We start from the raw sequence: 17,541 nt of genomic DNA, 5'->3' as shown, positions 1-17,541 counted from the left end.
TGAAGGGAGCAATGTGTGCTGTGCCATTATGTGCAAAATGTGATGACATAAGAAAAACTTTATTCCGGAAATCGGGAAAAATAGGACCTAAAACGAAACACCATTTTATTGCAAATCAACTTAAATCAGGGCAGCTTAAAATGAGGACATACTGCACAGTATTTTTTTAAAAACAAAACATTTTATGAAGGCATTTATAAATTTTTAACAACAATTTCAAGAGGAAAAACAACAAAGAACAAAAAAAAGCACAGTACAGAACAGGCCCTTCGGTCCTCCAAGCCTGTGCCGACCATGCTGCCCGTCTAAACTAAAATCTTATACAATTCCGGGGTCCCATCCTATTCATGTATTTGTCAAGATGCCCCAAAGTAAATAACACCCACCCTTCCAACAACCACACCCAGCCAACATGGCTTACATACACAGTTCCCCAGTCCCCCTCCCCCCCACTTACTAATCAACCTACCTCCGCCCCTCCCTAACCACCCCCCCCATCTTTTTGTATCTGCTGACAGCTTAATTTTCCCCAAAGAAGTCGATAAACAGCTGCCACCTCCGGGCGAACCCTAGCATTGATCCTCTCAGGGCAAGCTTGATCTTCTCAAGCCTGAGAAACCGGCCATATCACTAACCCATACCCCCGATTTTGGGGGCTCCGAGTCCCTCCAAGCCAATAAGATCCGTCTCCAGGCTACCAGAGAGGCAAGGGCCAAAACATCAGCCACTCTCGCCCCCTTGACTCCCGGGTCTTCCGACACACCAAAAATCGCCACCTCTAATCTCGGAACCACCCGTACCTTTAATACCGTGGACATGACATTGGCCACAAAATCCTTGCCAGAATCCCCTAAGCATTGGACATGCCCAAAACATGTGGACATGACTCGCGGGCCCTCCCGCCCACACCTATCCTCCACCCGTTCAAAGAACCTGCTCATACGGGCCACAGCCATATGCGCCTTGTGGACCATCTTAAATTCTATCAGGCTTAGCCTGGCACATGACGAGGACACGTTAACCCTACTTAAGGCATCCTCTCACAACCCGCCTCTAACTCCTTGCTCAACTCTTCCTCCCATTTTCGCTTTACCTCCCCTATTGGGGTTCCCTCCCATTCCATGAGCTCTTTATAAATTTCCGATACCTTGCCCTCCCCAACTCCCAGTTTTCGACACTACCTTGTCCTGTATCCCCTGGGGCGGTAGGAGCGGAAAGGTTGAAACCTACCTCCGTGCAAAGTCCCTCACCTGCTGATAGCAGAACCCATTCCCACCTGGCAGCTCAAACTCCTCCTCCAAGCACGGAAAGCTGCCGTCAATAAAAAGATCCCCTAACCGCTCAATCCCAGCTCGTTGCCACCTCCGAAACCCCACATCTTGCTCCCCCAACACAACGGTGATTGCCACAAATTGGAGCCCATACCGACGCTTCCTCCACTCCATGTGCTTCCGCCACTTCCGCCATGTTCTCCACACCCACAAAGCCGCCGCCACCACCGGGCCAACCCGCGGCTTTACCCATCCATACGAACCCAGAGATCGCAGTGTTCACCCTCTTAAAAAAGGCCTTCGGAATAAAAATAGGCAGGCACTGAAATATAAACAACAACCTCGGGAAAACCGATGGACAAACTTTGAAGGGTCAGGAGGTGGGTTACTCGCCGTAGGATTCCTAGCCTTTGACCTGCCCTGGTAGCCACAGTATTAATATGGCTAGTCCAGTTCAGTTTCGGATTAATGGTAACCCCCAGGATATCTTTACCATCTGCACCCTCCCCGCCAGTGATAACAGGAGCAGATCCCACCTTTGGATGTCCTCCTTCATCTGCTCCACTAACCGAGCCAAATCAACTTCTCTAGCTGCTCCCAATCCCATGCACCTGAATTCCCAAGTACCGAAAACACCCTCCCATCACCTTGAACGGCATTCTACTCAATCTCCTCTCCTGCCCCTTGCCTGAATCGCAAAGACCTCGATTTTGCCCATAACTGTAATTTATTTTTAAGGATTTAATTATATTGTTGTTGTATTTGTTTTATATTGAGTGGTGCATTTAATTTTACAGTATTTCAACTTAATTTTTTTCTGAAATGCCCGAAGGAACCAACTCCGGCTCTGACATTTATCTCTCTGGGAACCTATGATTCACTTAAAGTCATAATTTTCAGGAATGCAACTACAACGTTTAAGGGAAGATTTACTGAAAGGAAAGCTTTCCATTGCTTTCTATCCTCTGGTAATTTTTTTTTCTTATTCTCCTTAGCCTTTCTGATCATCATTATTGTAGCTTCCTTCAATATTTTTATACACTCATTCCTGCTTTCTTTTTCATCATCTGCTTCATAAGCTCTAAATGCTTCCATTTTTAGTTTCAAACTAGAAACAATATCACTGTCACTCCATGGAACATTTGTGCATTTCGAACATCATTGCACTCTCCAGAATGATGCATAAAATGAACCAAAAATAGACAATTAAATGACAGCATAATCTTCCAGATTGATTCCTCTTTCTAACTTTGAACAAAGACGTTGAGAGAAATGTTGACAAAATTAAATGGTAATACTGTATTCCACTGGCAAAGCATATTTATAGCTGTATATAATATTCTGCAGTTTTTTGATATTATCAATGTTGATGATAGAAAATTGATATATTTCAAGTTAAGATTTGACTTATTAAAAATATACCAGCATTCAATTTTTTGTCAAGTTACAATTTAAAAGGGGCAGCATGGTGGCGCAGTGGTTAGCATTGCTGCCTCATGGCGCTGAGGTCCCAGGTTCAATTCCGGCTCTGGGGTCACTGTCCGCGTGGAGTTTGCACATTCTCCCCGTGTTTGTGTGGGTTTCATCCCCACAACCCAAAGATGTGCAGGGTAGGTGGATTGGCCACGCTAAATTGCCCCTTAATTGGAAAAAATGAATTGGGTACTCTAAACTTATTAAAAAGAAAAAAAAAGTTACAATTTAAACAAGCTGCCATTGATTTCACTCCACTTGCAGAGTATATATTTTGCACAACTACGTAGAATGTAATGTGAGTCCTTACAGAAAGTGAAGGATACATCTTAGTAAGTAGAAACACTGCAAGATGAAATGACTGCATTCTTTGCTGCTTAGTAAAATGCACATTTGTTTTTTTGTGTTTGATGGCTAGGAGGCATTTGAAATAAATTGCTTGATGAGTGTTTTAGAGCTAAATGTGTATCAACAATGAAACTGATCCACTTAAGCATGTTACCTGGTATGAGCTCCATAACAATGTAAATGGGTTGCCTTTGGGTACAGACACCAATCAACTTGACGATGTTTGGATGATCGTATTGCTTGAGTATCCTGTTTAAAAGAGAAAGATACTTATCCACAAAATTGATTTTTTAGGACAATCTGACATTTCAATAATAAAAAGCATGAGTTTCACACTTCTGTGTCTTAGGGGATAAGCCTCCAGGCTCATGCTTTCACTTTTATATTCTAGATGTGAATCCAAGACAGAATACATTTCCAGCTCACCTATGTGAACATTCCATTCATTTCTTGTCCAATTTAATTATAGTCTTTAAAAGGTGTTATTGCGTTTCAATATTTATAACAATTTAAGAATTCAATTTTTCAGTCCTAATTGAAATAAACTTGAGGCTGCAAAGGTTTAAAACCCAGCTTGCAGTCAGAAGTGGAAAAGGAAGGTGGAGTCAGGAAAACCCGCTGTCCGAATATTACCTGTTTGATGATATAAGAACATAGAATCTTCCTTGTGAATCATCTAGGTACAGCGTATTGGGATTACACTGAAAACTGCACAAATTAAACTCAAGGAACAGAAATTAGATTGCGTCTGAATTGGGAAAAGGGCAGCAGTGACTGGCAGTAGGCCATATAATTAATGGCGGCATAATAATAATAATCTTTATTACGGTCACAAGTAGGCTTATATTAACACTGCAATGAAGTTACTGTGAAAAGCCCCTTGTCGCCACACTCCGGCATCTGTTCGGGTACACTGAGGGAGAATTCAGAATGTTCAATTCATCTGACAGCACGTCTTTCGGGATTTGTGGGAGGAAACTGGTGCACCCGGAAGAAACCCACGCAGACACAGGGAAAACGTGCAGACTCGGCACAGACAGTGACCCAAGCGGGAATTGAACCCATGACACTGGCGCTGTAAATCAACAGTGCTAACCACTGTGCTACCGTGCCACTCATGATACACCAAGTACTGCCTACTGTGCCCAGTGACTAGCAAGTTTTGCCTGAAACAGATGCCAAGTGCCCTAGTTATATATTAAGAGGGCCTAATACCAATTTCAGGCACAGATCCTGGATGCCAATGCAGCAGCCTTTATCAATATGGGACATTTATGGGATGAATGAAGCCCGCCATATTGGAGGCTTAGGTACCCAGCTTCCAGCTGTAAATCTCCCACAGTCTAAAGATGTGCAGGTTAGGTGGACTGGCCATGCTAAATTGCCCTTAGTGTCCAAAATTGCCCTTAGTGTTGGGTGGGGTTACTGGGTTATGGGGATAGGGTGGAGGTGTTGACCTTGGGTAGGGTGCTCTTTCCAAGAGCCGGTGCAGACTCGATGGGCCAAATGGCCTCCTTCTGCAATGTAAATTCTTTGATGCTATGATTCTATGAATTAATTTCTAGGTCAGAGAATGCACAAGCAAAGGTAAGCATGCAGGTGCAGCAGGCAGTAAAGAAGGCTAATGGTATGTTGGCCTTCATTGCGAGAGGTTTCGAGTACAGAAGCAGAGATATGTTGCTGCAATTATACAGGGCCTTTGTGAGGCCACACCTGGAATATTGTGTGCAGTTTTAGTCTCCTTTTCTGAGGAAGGATGTTCTTGCTCTCAAGGGAATGCAGCAAAGGTTTACCAGATTGATCCCAGGGATGGCCAGACTGTCATATGAGGAGAGATTGACAAGGTTAGGATTGTTCTCGCTGGAGTTAAGATGAATGAGTGGGGATCTCATAGACTTATCAAATTCTGACAGGACTAGACAAGGTAGATTCAGGGAAGATGTTACCAATGATGGGTGTGTCCAGAACCAGGGATCACAATCTGAGGATTCAGGGTAAACCATTTCGGACAGAGATGGGGAGACATTTTTTCACCCAAAGAGTAGTGAGCCTGTGGAATTCATTACCACAGGAAGTAGTTGATGCTAAATCGTTGAATATATTCAAGAGGTGGCTAGATATAGCACTTGGGGAGAATGGGATCAAAGGCTATGGGGAGAAAGCAGGATTAGGCTACTGAGTTGGATGATCAGCCATGATCGTGATAAATGGCGGAGTAGGCTCAAAATGCCAAAAGGTCTCCGCCTGCTCCTATCTTCTATGTATCTCTATATGTATCTATGAGATGTGACAGGCTTAATTGGTAGGTCTCTTGGCAAACCCTTAAATATGGAAGGAGCCAAAGGCCGAAGTACAAAACATCCCTAAAAAGGGAGAGGAAACAGAAACATGTTTTGAGGTCAAATGGTATGTACTGTTGAGAGAGGACAGCAAACCTAGGGAAGTGTACCTTAATGCAACTGACCAGGCCTGGGGACAGCTTTCCTCTGTTTCAGTGACAGAGTTGACCAAAATATGGTTTTAGTTAGCCAACTCTCAGACAGTGTTGTTATTTATTCTTCCCTTCCTTAAAATAAGGGACTGTAGTTAATTTGAAGTCAGGTGAGATTTTCTATAACTGTGTCTTAACTTAATGACTGTAAAATACCTCGGCAATTAGAATCTGGCCGCATCTCAGACGCCCTTGAGTCAGAGTTGCAACACAATTGAATTAACCAGCAACTCTGATAAAATACTCAAAGTCTTTGGCCCAAAAGAAGGTCGTTTAGGAGTGCCTCTTACAGTCTGATCTGATTAATACTACACTCCTGTATGCTTCACCCGATGCCTGTGTCTATGTATTTACATTGTGTACCTTGTGTTGTCCTATTATGTATTTTGTTTTCATGTACTAAATGATCTGTTTGAGCTGAACGCAGAAAGATACTTTTTACTGTACCTCGGTGCACGTGACAATAAACAAATCAAATCTAATCCAATCCAATCCTTGGCTGCCCAACAACTACAGCCACTAAGTTTGTAAATTTAAACACAATTATTTTTTATTTAAAACAAGGACAATAATGCAATATGCAGCAAATATAACGGGTTAACTATTATCTAATTTCTACCACCCCCCACCCCCCAAGAAGTTAAACTCACCCCACCTTCAAACACACTTACACACAAGACAGACAAACACAGAGGGGAGACGAAGGGTGTAAAATAATAAGGTAAAGATAAGTGTCTTTGTTTCAGATGGTTGTTTCAATCACACTTTCCTTCAAGCCAGGATTTCAAGTCGAGATTGCAGCTTTCCAGTCTGTAATAGTTTTCACTGCAGATTCATTCAGGTCTCTGCAGTTTGAGAGCGCGAGTGAGAGAGCGACAAGAGATCCTTTCCCCTGAGTGTCCACAGACCTGACTGTTTTCTTCAGGTCTCTGGAAATCATCCCACTCGAGTAGGACCCAATCAGCATCTGTGGTAATGAGTAGCCTTCTTGAACCGCTGCAGTCCCTGAGGTACATCCACTGTATGGTTAGGGAGGAAGTTCCAGGATTTTGCCCCAGCGACAGTGAAGGAATGGCAATATATTTTCAAGTCAGGATGGTGAGCGACTTGGAGGAGAATCTCCAAGTGGTGAAGATCCCAGGTCTCTGCTGCTCTTGTCCGTCTAGAAAGTAGTTGTCGCGGGTTTGGAAGATGCTGCCTAAGTAATCTTGGTGAGTTATTCCAGTACTTCTTGTGGATGGTACACATAGCTGCCACTGTTCGTCGGTAGTGAAGGGTTTGAATGTTTGTGGAAGGGAGAACAATAAAGCGGGCTGCTGTATCCTGGATAGTGATGAGCTTCTTGAGTGTTGTTGGAGCTGCACCCATCCAGGCAAGTGGAGAGCATTCCACCACACACTAGACTTGGGCCTTGTAGATGGTGGACAGAATTTGAGGAGTAAGGAGGTGGCTTACTCGCTGTATGATTCCTAGCCTTTGACCTGCCCTGGTAGCCACAGTATTAATATGACTAGTCCAGTTCAGTTTCTGATCAATGGTAACCCCCAGGGTATTGATTGTGGGGATTACAGCAATGGTAATGCCATTGAATGTCAAGGGGCGATGGTTAGATCCTCTCTTGGAGGAGATGGTCATCGTCTGGTGCTTGTGTGGCGCGAATGTAACTTGCCACTTGTCAGATTATAATTTGGAAGTGAATCATGATGCAAACAAAGAAGAAAGGAAACAAAAATAAATGTTTTTTTCTTCAATACCTAACCTTGTAGAATTTGAAGAAATGTATATGATCTTTCTTCAGCAAAACCTTTGATGGATTGGTTCACTTAGTTTCAATTTGACAGCATGGAGAAAGAGAGAAGATTACTTCCATAAATTTAAATACAATTCTCTTTTTGGTTACTTTCAATGTATAAAACCTACCTTGCTTCTGATAAGAACTTAATTTTCAGCTCTTGTGGCAAATCTTCTTTGCATGTTTTTACAGCTACTGGAGTTTTATCTTTTAATGTTCCCTTGAAAACTTCGCCAAAATTACCCTGAAAAGAATAACATCTAATTTAATAAACAGATATCTATTTGATTATACCATCCTGCCAGTGCAAATACAGGAAGATATTTTCTGACTATAATTTTTCCTGTGAGAATGTATTCTTCATTACTGTGTGCTCTAATACCTATGTATAAAATGCTCAGCGGAATCTTGTATAACCATGTTAAGCATCCATATCTGTTATAACCTGCCTACTTACCATTGGCTGGGGACGAATGACAATCCCACAATCCTGTGGGAGTATGAGCTTCCCCAATGAGGGGGGCGGAGAAACCATTAGTAAACTCCAAGTATAAATAAAGCTGGCCAGTTAGGAACCAGCAGGAACGAGTGTGCAGCAAGGGAAGTTGCTGCTGTTATTGTAAATAAATGTTATTACTTTGTATCCTAAAAACTCGTGCTGGATTCTTCGTGGCCCTCACAAAACTGGCGACGAAGGTTAAAGTGAATAGCTGTCTACACTGCTGAAGCCATGTCCCTGGATTTTTGTTGGATACAGGTTGGAAGTTGCTTTCTATTATACCATGCCTCTGTACGGACGTATGGATGTTTTTGATGCTGCGCTGGAAAGCTGGAACCAGTACACACAACGGATGCGTTACTATTTCTGGGCAAACAATGTCACCGAAAACGAGCACCAGGTGGTCATATTGCTCACCGCCTGCGGCCTGCATACGTTTGGGGTGATTAGGAGTCTTACGTACCCAGCTGCGCCGGACACCAAAACATTTGATGAACTTGTGAATAGAGTGGGGCAACATTTTAACCCAACCCCGTCCACGATAGTCCAGCGTTACCGGTTTAATACCGCTGAGAGGACCCCTGAAGAATCCCTTGCCGATTTTCTATCCCGGCTACGCAGGATTGCGGAGTACTGTGACTATGGTGAGACCTTGTCAGAAATGTTACACGACCGTTTGGTTTGCGGTATTAACAATACGGCCACCCAGAGAAAGTTGTTAGCTGAGGCAACATTGACTTTTCAACAGGCCATTCAAATAGTATTGGCCCGAGAGCGCAGAACGAGGAGTGCAGGAGCTACAGGGAATGGAAGCGCATGCCTTGGGGCGCAACCCCTTCCGTCCGAAAACGTCCCCCCGCACTCCTGTGGTACCTTGGGTGAGGCAACGTCCGGACCGACGACAGTGGCCATCGGACATTCCTCCCCGAAGGGAGCCTTCTCCAGAACCAATGGATGAGGAGCCATGTCCGTGTCAGACTTGTAGGCGCCGACCCCATCGCGGACGGCGGTCCTGGGGGCGCCGTCATTCCGGCCGAAACTGGGACCAGCCCAGGGGCCGTAACTGGGACCAGCCTAGGGGCCATACCTTCCATGTGGATGAACCTGCGGCGACTACTCCCGAGGACGTGGAGACGGAGGACGACTGCCTGCAGTTGCATTGTGTGGCAGCTCCCCGTGTGGCCCCCATTAGGGTGACAGTACGGGTCAATGGCCACCCGCTTGAGATGGAGTAGGACACTGGTGCAGCGGTCTCCGTGATCGCCCAGAGGACATTCGACCGCATCAAGCAGGGTATACAGACCCTTACATTAACCGACTCACAGGCCAGGTTGGCCACCTACACGGGGGAACCACTGGACATTGCAGGAACTACGATGACCCCTGTTGTTTATGGACGCCAGGAGGGGCATTTCCCACTTATCGTGGTGCGCGGCCATGGGCCAAGCCTGTTGGGTCGGGACTGGTTGCACCATTTGCGGTTGCAATGGCAGCACATCCTCCAAACAGTTTCTGAAGGGTTGACTGAGGTATAGAATTTACAGTGCAGAAGGGGGCCATTTGGCCCGAGTTTGCACCGGCTCTTGGAAAGAGCACCCTACCCAAGGTCAACACCTCCACCCTATCCCCATAACCCAGCAACCCCACCCAACACGAAGGGCAATTTTGGACACTAAGGGCAATTTATCATGGCCAATCCACCTAACCTGCACATCTTTGGACTGTGGGAGGAAACCGGAGCACCCGGAGGAAACCCACGCACACACGGGGAGGATGTGCAGACTCCGCACAGACAGTGACTCAAGCCGGAATCGAACCTGAGACCCTGGAGCTGTGAAGCAATTGTGCTAGCCACAATGCTACTGTGCTAGGACGATACCCAGATGTATTCCAGCCTGGTTTGGGGAAAATAAAAGGGGCCGTAGCCCGTATCCAAGTCGAACCAGGAGCCACGCCGCGCTATGTCCGGGCGCGCCCGGTGCCTTACGCCTTGCTCGAGAAGGTAGAAGGGGAGCTCACTCGTTTGGAGAGTTTGGGTATTATCAGGCCCGTCCGTTTTGCTGACTGGGCAGCACCAATTGTACCTGTAATGAAGCCAGATGCCACAGTTCGCTTGTGTGGCGACTATAAACTTACGGTGAATACGGCTTCCCGACTCAACCGATATCCAATGCCTCGCATAGAGGATCTCTACGCGAAGCTTGCAGGTGGACTCTCATTCACAAAATTAGATATGAGTCACGCCTACCTGCAGTTGGAGCTGGACCCTGCCTCCCGAACATATGTAACGATTAATACACACCGGGCCTGTATGAATATACACGGTTGCCCTTTGGAGTATCCTCTGCCTGCGCAATTTTTCAACATGTTATGGAGGGCATTTTGAGAGGTTTACCACGTGTTGCTGTCTACTTAGATGACGTTTTGATTACAGGGACGTCGGAGCAGGAACATTTGGAAAATCTGGAGGCTGTCCTTAGACGCCTTTCGGAGGCTGGTGTCCGTTTACGTCCCACAAAGTGCGTATTTCAGGCAAAAGAAGTAGTCTACCTAGGTTATCGGGTGGACCGCGAAGGTTTGCACCCCGTCGCAGAGAAGGTGCGTGCAATTCAACAGGCCCCCGCCCCGACTGACACTTCGCATCTTCGTTCTTTTCTCGGTCTCGTAAACTATTACGGGAAGTTCCTCCCCAATCTGGCAACTACGCTGGCCCCTTTGCACCTTCTGCTAAAGAAAAATCACACCTGGGTTTGGGGTCAGCCGCAAGAAACCGCTTTCCGGCGGGTAAAGCAACAATTGTCGTCGTCTGGGCTACTAACCCACTATGATCCTGGAAAGCCTTTGCTCGTCACATGTGATGCATCCCCGTATGGTATTGGGGCTGTCCTGTCCCACAAGACGGAGAACGGGGCCGAGCGACCGATAGCTTTCGCCTCCCGCACATTGACTGCAGCGGAGAAAAAGTACGCGCAGATCGAGAAGGAGGGCCTGGCAGTGGCTTTTGCGGTGAACCGCTTCCACCAGTACGTGTATGGCCGCCATTTCACTATCGTGACTGATCATAAGCCTCTGCTGGGACTTTTCAGAGAGGATAAGCCAATACCGCCCATTGCTTCCGCACGGATCCAGCGCTGGGCTTTGTTGCTTGCTGCATACGAGTATTCTCTGGAGCACAAACTAGGTACACAGATAGCAAATGCCGACGCACTGAGCCGATTGCCTTTATCGACCGGCCCCATGTCGACCTCCATGACCGGTGAGGTGGTTGCACCCCTAAATTTTATGGACACCTTGCCTGTCACGGCATCACAGATCCGTGAGTGGAGCCAGTCCTGTCAAAGGTTCGGCACATAGTCCTGTATGGTGGGCAGGATAGACAGCTCCCAGGCGAGTTGCGGGCATTTTCCTCCAAGCTGTCAGAATTCAGCATGGAAGACGGCATCCTCTTGTGGGGGACGCGTGTGATTGTCCCGGAAAAAGGCCAGGAGCTGATACTAACAGACTTGCACAATGGGCATCCATGTGTGACCAAAATGAAAATGTTGGTCCGGAGTTATGTCTGGTGGCCAGGCCTCGACACCGACATTGAGAAGGTGGCCCAAAACTGCTCCATTTGCCAGGAGCATCAGAAGCTTCCGCCGGCCGCGCCCCTACATCACTGGGAATGGCCAGGGCGGCCTTGGGCACGCTTGCATGCAGATTTCGCAGGCCCGTTTCAAGGATCCATGTTCCTTCTATTAATTGACGCCCAGTCTAAATGGCTAGAGGTGCATAAGATGCAGGGGACAACGTCCTGCGCAACAATTGAAAAGATAAGTTTGTCGTTTAGTACACATGACCTCCCCGAGGTGCAGGTCACGAATAACGGCACTCCATTCACGAGTGAGGAGTTTGCGAGGTTCATGAAGATGAACGGCATACGCCATATCCGCACTGCCCCTTACCACCCGGCTTCAAATAGGTTGGCAGAGCGCGCAATGCAGACATTCAAAAGAGGCCTAAAGAAGCAGTCTTCCGGATCAATGGACACGAGACTGGCTCGTTTTTTGTTTACGTATAGGACCACCCCCCATGCGGTGACTGGGGTAGCTCCCGCAGAACTCCTAATGGGCCGGAGACTTCGCACCCGCCTTAGTATGGTTTTCCCGGACATTGGCGCAAAGGTACGCCGCACACAAGAACGGCAGGGACAGGGATTTTCTCGGCATCGGCCGATTCGGCAGTTTGCGCCCGGTGACCCAGTGTTCGTTCGGAGTTTTGCTGGTGCCCAGTGGGTTCCTGGTGTAATCTTTCGCCAAACAGGCCCTATATCTTACCAGGTGCAAGCCCAGGGTCGTCTCCAGCGCAAGCATGTAGACCACGTTCGGTCCAGAAGACTATCCCCTCAAAAGATCCCCCTCCCCCGGAGCTAATTTCTACAGCCGCAGAGACCAGAGACAAGGGAAGGTAGTCCTCACAATCTTCCACTGGTGCCTCATTCGAAGCCTGCGCAGGTCGTTACAGAACTGAATGGAGATAGAGACGCTGACATGACGGAGGCAGCAGACTCTGACTCCGAGATGGAGACACAGGATGCATCAGAGGGGAAATCCTCGGGTCCACGGGCCGTGGATGTACAACCGTTGCGCCGTTCATCATGGAAGCGCCGGTCTCCGTCTCGTTACACGCCGCCTGATCCAGCGCCGCGTGCAAATGGTGTCCGACCTGCGGCAAAACGAGTCCGACGCCCTCCTTAGCCAGGGTCTTTGGTGGATTCCTTGGACTTGGGGGAGGGATGTTATAACCTGCCTACTTGACTTGCCATTGGCTGGGGACTAATGACACCCACTGATGTCGTCAGGGCTCTCAACCGTGTCCGATCCATCTCATGCACTTCTGCTCTCACCACTTCCCCACTCTCCCAGAACCAGGATAGGCTCCCCCTTGTTCTCATCTTACACGCCACTGTGCCAACTCCAGCATGATAACATCACCAAACACATCTTCCCCTTACTTCCCCTGTCAGCATTCCACAGTGACCGTTCCCTCCGAGTACCATGGTCCACTCCTCTCATCATCCCCAATATGTCACCCTCTTTCCATGGCACCTTCCCATGAAAACGCAGGTGTATCACCTGCCATTTACCTTCTCACTGCTTACCATCAAAGGGCTGAAACACTTTTTTCAGGTGAGGCAGCGCTTCACGTGCACCTTCTTCAATCTAGTCTATTGCATTCTTTTTTTTGTAAATTAATTTTTTTACGGGATATGGGTGTTTTTGGCTAGGTCAGCATTTATTGTCCATCCTTAGCTTCCCTTCAGAGGGTGATGAGCTACGTTCTTGAACCGCTGCAGTCCCGGAGGTGTAGGTATACCCACAGTGCTTTTAAGGAGAGAGTTCCAGGAATTGGCCCAGTGACAATGAAGGTGATATATTTCCAAGTCGGGTGGTGTGTGACTTGGAGGGGAATCTCCAGGTGGTGGGATTCCGAGATATCGGCTGCTTTTGTCCTTCTAGATGATAGTGGTCATGGGTTTGGGAGGTGCTGCCTAAGGAACCTTGGCCAGTTACTGCAGTGCATCTTGCAGATGGTACACAAGGCGGCCACTGTTAATCAGTGGTGGAGGGATTGAATGTTTGTGGAAGGGGTAGCAATCAAGAGGGCTGCTTTGTCCTGGATGGTGTCGAACTTCTTCAGTGTTGTTGGAGCTGCTCTCATCCAAGCAAGTGGGGAGTATCCATTACACTCCTGACTTGTGCCTTGTAGATGGTGGGTCAGGAGATGCGTTACTCGCCGTAGGATTCCTAACCTTTGACCTGTCCAGATAGCTACAGAATTAATATGGCTGATCCAGCTCAGTTGCTGATCAATGGTAACCCCTCCAGGATGTTGATAGTGCGGGTTCAGCAATGGTAATGCCATTGAATATCAAGGGGCGTTGGTTAGATTCTCTCTTATAGGAGATGGTCATTGTCTGGCACTTGTGTGGCGTGAATGTAGCTTGCCATTTGTCAGATTATAATCAATATCATTGAACCACGGTTGATCCCTTGGCTTGGTGGTAGTGGTAGAGTGGGGGATAAGCCGGGTCATGAGGTTGCAGATTGTTGCCGAGTAAAATTTTGATGCTGCTGATGGCCCTCAGCGCCTCACAGTTGCCTAGTCTGGAGTTGCTAAATCTGTTTGAAGCCTATCCCATTTAGCACAGAGGTAGTGCCACACAACACAATGGTAAGTATCCTCATTGTGAAGATGGGACATTGTCACACAAGGACTATGCGGTGGTCAGTTCTACAGATACTGCCACGGAGAGATGCATCTGCAGAAGACAGGTTGGTGAGGATGTGGTCAGGTATATTTTTCCACCGTGTTGGTTCCCTCACCACCACCCTCACAGTCCCAATCTAACAGCTATGCTTTTTAGGACACAGCCAGCTCAGTCTGTGGTGGTACTACCGAGCCACGGACATCGTGCGACAATCGCCAGGCAGGAATGTTCCCTTCCAGGGCAGCACGGTGGCGCAGTGGTCATCACTGCTACCTCAAAGCGCCGAGGTCCCAGGTTCGATCCTGGATCTGGGTCACTGTCTGTGTGGAGTTTGCACATTTTCCCCCTGTTTGCGTGGGTTTCGCCCCCACAACCCAAAGATGTGCAGAGTAGGTGGATTGGCCACGCTAAATTGCCCCTTAATTGGAAAAATATAATTGGTTACTCTAAATTATTAAAAAAAAGAATGTTCCCTTCCAGTTGGGGAACACTACAGCAGTCAATGGCATTCAGCCTCTGATCTTTGGGTAATCGTTCTCCAAGGTGGCCTTCAGGACATGCAACAATGCAGAATCGCCGAGCAGAAACTGATACCCAAGTTCCGCACACAACTGGGACCGCATTACATTCATCCCCGCCATCTGGCCTGGGCTTGCGAAACCCTACCAACTGTCCTGGCTTGAGACAATTCACACCTCAATTCCCACCTCTTTAATCTGTGATTATCCCTCTCTCCAGTCGCTCCGTCTGGACCTGTAAAGACGTAATTACCTGCAAAGACTCGTATTCAAAGTATCGTCATGCATCATTGACTTTGTATATAGGTGTGTTTCTGGAACCCACCTCTTCATTCACCTGAGGAAGGAGCTGCGCTCCGAGAGCTAGTGATTTGAAACTAACCTGCTGGACTTTAACCTGGTGTTGTAAGACTTATTACTGTGCCCACCCCAGTTCAACACTGGCATCTCCACATCATAGAACACAAGAGCAGGGACTGTGTAAAACACTGGTTAGAGCACAACTGGAGTACTGCTTGCAGTTCTGATCACCACATTATATGTGACTGAACTGGAGAGGGTGCAGAGGAGACTTATCAAGGTGTTGCCTGAGCTGGAGGGTCTGAGCCATGGGGAAAGATTGGATAGGGCTATTTTACTGCAATAAAGGTTGAGAGGGGACCTGATGGAAGTAAAAGGTCATGGGGGGCAAAGATAGGGTGGAAAGGAAGGCACTTTTCTATTAGTAGAGAGGTCAACAACCGGGAGCATAGATTTAAGAGGTAGAAGGCTTAGAGGGGAGTTGAGGAGAAACCGTTTCACCCAGAAGGTGGAGAGAGTCTGGAACTCACTGCCTGAAAGGATGGTTTAGTCAGAAACTCTCATCATGTTTAAGAAGTATTTAGATATTCAGTTGCACTGCCACAACCCCCAAGGCTCTGGCCCAAGGGCTGGAAAATAGAATTAGTGTAGTCAGATCTTTGTTGACTGATGTAGACATCATTGGCCGAATGACCTCCTTCTGTGCTGCAAGCATTTAGGAATCTATGAAAAGGTATCAACGGTGAATAAGGTTCTCCTGAATCTCCATAGCATGATAGGTTCAGATTTCAGGTGCCTGATGATATCATCCTACTTCCTCAATCTCTTCCTGTACTACCTCTACTCAGAGGAAGAGTCAGATTTTGCACTTTGCCTAGATACGAAGCCTCCATCCTTTGCTGCACGAGACTGTGAAAAGTGCAACTAAAATACAATTATCCTGGAGATTTTTGCTGGCTCATACTGCAGAACTCCAACATAATGCTCGAGGCACTTGAATCTAATTTTGAGAAGGCCTATTGTCCACTCTATCATGGCCCAAATGGAGCCATAGCAGGCAATGTGTCATCCCTCATCCTCACAGGTGGTACCTCAGCAAGAATCATTGAATCATGTGAGAGGCTCAAACAACTGTGGTAGTTGGGAATGCTGGAGCTCAAACAGATCGTGACTACATCCAGGAAAGTTGCCGCACACCTGCAGGATGCAATTCCAGTGATCACCTACCAACTGAATGTTCATTGAATATATGTCCTTCTTGATGATGAAGGCTGCAGGTTGGACCGACAAAGTTTTGATGACGTGGAATGCGAAATCTATCACTTCCTGTACACATGGGAAGCCTGCAATATTCCCCAAATCCAAGCTGATAGTTTTGTAGGCTCAGGGACAGTTCAGGTTCGCACAACCCTACCAGCCCTTTTAACCGCTGCAATGGTGACTTCCCTGATACAACAATTTGTGGCACCCATGTTTTCCGCATAAATTCCTGGTGCATGCTTGAAAAAAATCAGAGGCATAAAAAGTTAATGCTGCGGTAACTGATATCAAGTGGCCACCCAGACCCATCGGTGCTAGGTTGTCCAAAACAAAGGTTGGTGAGAGACTTTATTTTATTCTTTAACGGGACATTGACATCAGGCCAGCATTCATTACCCATTCCCAAGTTGGTTGAGCTGCCTCCTTGAACCATTGCAGTCCATGTGGTGTAGATAGACCCATGGTGTAGTTAGGGATGGAGTTCCAGGAGTTTGACCCAGCAACAGAGAAGTAATGGCGATATAGTTCCAAGTCAAGTTGGTGTGTGGCTTGGAGGGGAAATTGAAGGTGGTGATTTCCCTGTGCATCTTCTCCCCTACTGCTCCAGGTGATAGAGGTCGCAGTTTTGGAAGGTGCTGCAGTTTTGTTGAGTTGGTGCAGTGAACCTTATAGATGGTGCACATCGCTGTTGGTGGTGGATGAGTGAATGTTTAAGATTGCGGATGCCAATCAAGCGGCTGTTTTGTCCTGGGTGGCATGGAGCTCCTTGGGTGTTCTTGGAGCTACACTCAAATTGACAAGTGCAGAGTATTCCATCACATCCATGATTTGTGCCGTGTCGACAGTGGACAGGCTTTGGTAGTCAGGAGCTTTGGACCTGCTCTTGTAGCCACAGTATTTATATGGCTAGTCCAGTTCAGTTTCTGGTCAAAGGTAACCACCAGAATGTTGATAGTGATGGATTCAGCAGTGGTAGTGCCATTGAATGTCATGGGAAGATTGAGAGATTCTCCCTTCTTGGAGATGGTCATTGCCTGGCATGAATATTACTTGTCACTTATCAGCCCAAGCCTGAATATTGTCAACAAAAGATGGTTAGGCCCAGGAGACTACCCCGAGGAACTCCGAAAGTGATGTTCTTGAACTGAGTTGGTTGACCTCCAACAACCACAACCATCTTCCTTTGTGCTCGGTATGACTCTAACCAGTAGAGAGATTTCCCTCTGATTCCCACTGACTTCAGTTTTGCAAGGGCTCCTTGATGCCATACTCGGTCAAATGCTGCCTTGATGTCAAGTGATTCTCACTGAAGAATGTAATGCTGTTAAATGCAAAGTGT

General features: G+C 47.1%; 1 protein-coding gene across 2 annotated transcripts in view; it reads right to left on the bottom strand.

Moving 5' to 3' along the window:
* The window catches only part of fer (fer (fps/fes related) tyrosine kinase), a 414,420-nt gene that overhangs the window by 115,323 nt on the left and 281,556 nt on the right, over positions 1-17,541 (bottom strand). For both annotated transcript variants that reach the window (XM_072516399.1, XM_072516400.1), the window contains exons 14-15: positions 7,504-7,619; positions 3,247-3,341 (exon numbers count right to left, since the gene is read on the bottom strand). In XM_072516399.1, coding sequence (XP_072372500.1) covers positions 3,247-3,341; positions 7,504-7,619 — 211 coding nt within the window. The remainder of the gene's footprint in view (positions 1-3,246; positions 3,342-7,503; positions 7,620-17,541) is intronic.

This window comes from Scyliorhinus torazame, chromosome 9 (genome assembly GCF_047496885.1).
Source record: "Scyliorhinus torazame isolate Kashiwa2021f chromosome 9, sScyTor2.1, whole genome shotgun sequence".
Taxonomy (NCBI): Eukaryota; Metazoa; Chordata; class Chondrichthyes; order Carcharhiniformes; family Scyliorhinidae; genus Scyliorhinus; species Scyliorhinus torazame.
Note: the sequence above shows the minus strand (reverse complement) of the source record. Positions and strands in the feature narration are given on the sequence as shown.